Source organism: Fopius arisanus, unplaced genomic scaffold, assembly GCF_000806365.1.
Source record: "Fopius arisanus strain USDA-PBARC FA_bdor unplaced genomic scaffold, ASM80636v1 scaffold00018, whole genome shotgun sequence".
Taxonomy (NCBI): domain Eukaryota; kingdom Metazoa; phylum Arthropoda; class Insecta; order Hymenoptera; family Braconidae; genus Fopius; species Fopius arisanus.
Window position 1 is genome coordinate 1,511,633 of NW_011887757.1, and position 3,932 is coordinate 1,515,564.

Sequence of the window (3,932 nt, forward strand, 5' to 3'; positions counted from 1 at the left end):
AATAAGTGATAAGAATTTTCAGCAACAGTTCTTTATTATTAAACATCTGTCGCCGCTTTATCGACATCTGGAGCACAATTTTTTAGTCTTATAATATCGCTCGTACAGCGTCAAACCAAGTGAGAGGGTGACACCGAGCAGAATCATCAGGGTGAAGGATATGAGGGCAAGTGGACTGGGTAGGAGTGTCGAATGACCTATGCTGCTAATAAAGTTGCTCATCCAGGTGAAGAAGCTCCGGGTGTTCTGCTGATATTGCACGGCAATCTCATGACCTACCGGATGCCACGTCACATACCTTTAGTCATAGAAAGGTGGGACAAAACTGTGAGTTTCGTTTTGTCGAATGAAAATTCATATTTCTATCACTCCATCAAGAAATATCAAAATAAAGCCCACGAGCAATTGCTATTTTTTTTCTTTTTTTTTCTTTTTTTTCTTTTTTTTTCTTTTTTTTTCTTTTTTTCTTTTTTCATTTTTTTTCTTTTTTTCTTTTTTTTTTCTTTTTCTTTCTTTTTTTTCTTTTTTTTCTTTTTTTTCTATTACCTCTATTGTCCTTATTATTGTTGTTAATATTTTAATGTTTAATTCCCGAACGTGCGTTGTAATCACCGTCAAGTTTCCATAAAGTCTTAATGAAATATTTTCACCACAATTGAATGAATCGAATGAATTTGGGACATAATACGTGAAAATATCAGAATAACGGAAAAATTCGGGAGCTGATTTTTTTGAAAATCAATGGAAAATTGGAAAATAGCAAAAATTATCTGATAAATTATGTCAATTAATATAGCCATGGTAATTAGTTTAGTTTATAGTTTCAATAGTATCCTGTTGATATATTGATATATCGTTGAGAGCTCCAGTCAAATGTAATTGAAGTAGAATATTCCGCGAGAGGCCGAGGATTCAAATATTTTTAATGTACGAATTTTGGGCCATCTTTTTTGTTATCGATTCAATTCATGTTGCTATTATTTTCATCTTCCAACTTACTCAACGCAACATCGAAACAAATTTTTTAAACCTCTACTCAAGCGTTTAATACTTTTTTTTTATTCAGTTATCCACAAAAAAATTAATTTTTGCAAAAATGTATTGTAATTAATATCGACGACTGATAAGGCTCATCGATACGTACATCTACAAAAAAAAAATTATAATAGGTTCCCAAAAATGAGCACCTGCATTTCCGAAATTTCCCACGATTTCAATATTTCCACTCGTAAGCAAAAACGATAGAAGACAATAATTTCTACCGAAAACCAATAATCCATTGATTTTTTTCATTCAAATAAAATTTAACAGAATATCTAGGATGAATCACTGAATTTTCCAATTAATATTCATGATCCATAACATTGTACCCCGAAATTTATCTTCCTAAAAAAACTTCACCTCATGAAATAATAATGATGCCTCGGGGTGCCGATGTCGCCTTCCCCACAAATCGATAAAATCGCAAACTTGAACCTCACTCATTACACCCCCACATTCCCCCCGTCCCCCCCATAATTGCTGTCTTGATGATGAGCGCTAGTCTTTGATGATTTTCCTCGCATGAGTGACTGCAGCAGTCTAGTCGATCTCTTTGGGGTTGCTGAAGCGCTGCACCTCACCACCGGCAAGTCTCTTAATTGTAACGAGTCCTGTGAGTGCTGAGTATTCTCATTGCACTCAATGGGTTCATCAACATTTCGCTTTTCAATTATTCCCGTCTCATTTGAATATTCCCGGGCTGTATCGCCCTCGGATCCACCGGAAATTCTCTTTCTCGTAGCGTCATTATGCGCTTCGCTCGCACATTCAAAAGCACAACAATGCTGACAGTCATCGGCACAGCCACGAGCATCGCCACTGCAGTTACACTGACTCGCTGTTCTCGGTGTTTCTCTTTTCCTTGCTTCCGGCGATTCATTGCAATTGTAGGAACAACAGGATTGGCAGTCATCGGCACACCCACGCGCATCATCACCGCAGCTACACTGACTTTTTATCCCCCTGACTTGTTTTTTACCGGTCCCCTCCACGTCCGTGTCGATTTCATGAGTACACGATTCACAGATCAATTGACAATTTGAATAAATCGGTTGGTGAAAGGCAGACTGACCTGGTCGTCTGCAGGGTGTCATGCAGCCTAATCTGCTGGCGGTCTGGGGTCTACCGGAGGCACATGGTGGAGTTGGTGGTCCCTGACAGCCTGCGCACGACGGTGGCCCCTTGAAAGGTGGACAAGATGGCTCCGGTGGACATGGCGGGAATTTAACCACCGGTGGTCGACATTTTGTTGACGTACACGGGTCGCATGGCGGTGGAAGACATGGTTGACACCTGGAGCAATTGCACTTGGGGCCAGGCTGTGGTCGCGGTGTTGGACAGCACAGTTTTGCGTTTGGGCATCGGACCTTCGTCTTTGGGAACTTTCTTTCACTCGGGGGGCACGCGCATTCGGGGGACGAGGGACACTCGCACGAGCATTCGCGGTCCGCTCGGGCGTCAACCTGAGGGGGTGGCGGGCAGTTGCAATTACGTGGCATTGGCTGGCACATGCAGTAGTTGCCGATGCACTGACAGCAACTGCGGGGCTTTAGGATGGGTTTTGGTGCTGGGGCACAGGGTTGGTTGGGGTTGGCCGTGGAAGAACCTGGATAGCCCTGCTGGTCCTCGCAGGAGCCTCCCCCGCAAGCACCTCCAGATAATCTTTCGTCGAACGTGCAGGGTTTGGTGGTGGATGAACAGGGGTTCGCGGTTTGGACGCAGGGTCTGCAAGGGGCTACTCGTCTTCTAGAATGGATCATTAAAATTAGGGCCTCGTCAAGGTGAGACGCAATTTCATTGAAAAAGTTTGCGCTATCTCTAGGAAAATCGCATTCCAAATTTACCAACTGTAAAATGTACCCCGCGGGGTTAAACAGACACTCATTACTTTCGAGAAAGCGCCACATTTTTCCGGTATTTTTTGTATACATGTTGTATCACGCCGATTCACTCGCGAACTTTGTGCGCAGGGTACTGCGCAGCTGGCGCATACGTATTGCGCAAGCGATTGAAAATGGGTGAACGAAAAAGAAACATCGCCGTTTTGAAATTGAATATCTCTATTTTGCGGAAACATTCCGGAAAATTTTACTTTGAAGCTAACCGTCTCTACAAAAGGGATCAATTAATAGTGACATACGGTGGAGCACAGCGGCAACACTTGCAGTTATTTTTCCTTCCATGATCACTCCACTGTCTTCTCAACTCGCTGAAATTCGAGAGCCACTCGCAATTCGGTCTAGGTGGTGAATTACTGTTCCATGCCTCTTCCTCAGCGCACTGACACGGTCCAGGGCACGCTCCAGTGGCGGCTGTACCTCTCGGTCGAAATCCCCCGCAATCTGCCCTGTCCAGGCACCCTACGTTCTCTTGACACATACAAGATCGTATCCGCGGCTCGGACGCCAGACACCCGGATCTTCCCCCGGCACAGCTGGATCCTGCATAATATCATTTTCCAAGTGGCTTTATTAGACCTTGTCCCCAGTGGGACAAAAAGAGAATTTTTCATGAGGAATATGGAGATAAAGGTATCAGGCCCTAGGGAAAGAGATTTACCACAGCATCCAGTCCCTGGAAAACGTTCGCCACTAGCAGAACCTTCGCAGCAGGACATGATGAATTTTATTATAAATTGTATAAAAATTACCCAATAACCAAAAAATCGGGTCTACATCTTGATGGATATTTTCACTGAGACGAGCATGTTTGGATTATTGAAAAACTAAATGTAGAGAAAAGATGAATGACGGAATTGAACTTGTCATTGTAATTAATTTTATTTTTTCTGATATTTGCACTGTAATTTAGCGTTGATGTCCAAAGTTTATTTTTTGAGTGGTGTCTGGAGATTCAAACAGGCGCTATATTCATGGCATTGATCTTCAGGT

At 42.8% G+C, this 3,932-nt stretch overlaps 1 protein-coding gene across 1 annotated transcript; it reads right to left on the minus strand.

The window, feature by feature from the left end:
• Nucleotides 1-57: 57 nt before the first annotated feature.
• LOC105264030 (keratin-associated protein 5-1) lies at nucleotides 58-3,884 on the minus strand. Its single transcript, XM_011300602.1, has 4 exons — nucleotides 3,601-3,884; nucleotides 3,182-3,482; nucleotides 2,114-2,787; nucleotides 58-298 (listed from the first exon to the last, which is right to left on the minus strand). Exons 1-4 carry the CDS (start codon nucleotides 3,656-3,658, stop codon nucleotides 291-293), a joined length of 1,041 nt encoding a protein of 346 aa, XP_011298904.1. The 5' UTR covers nucleotides 3,659-3,884; the 3' UTR covers nucleotides 58-290.
• Between the last annotated feature and the right edge of the window lie 48 nt (nucleotides 3,885-3,932).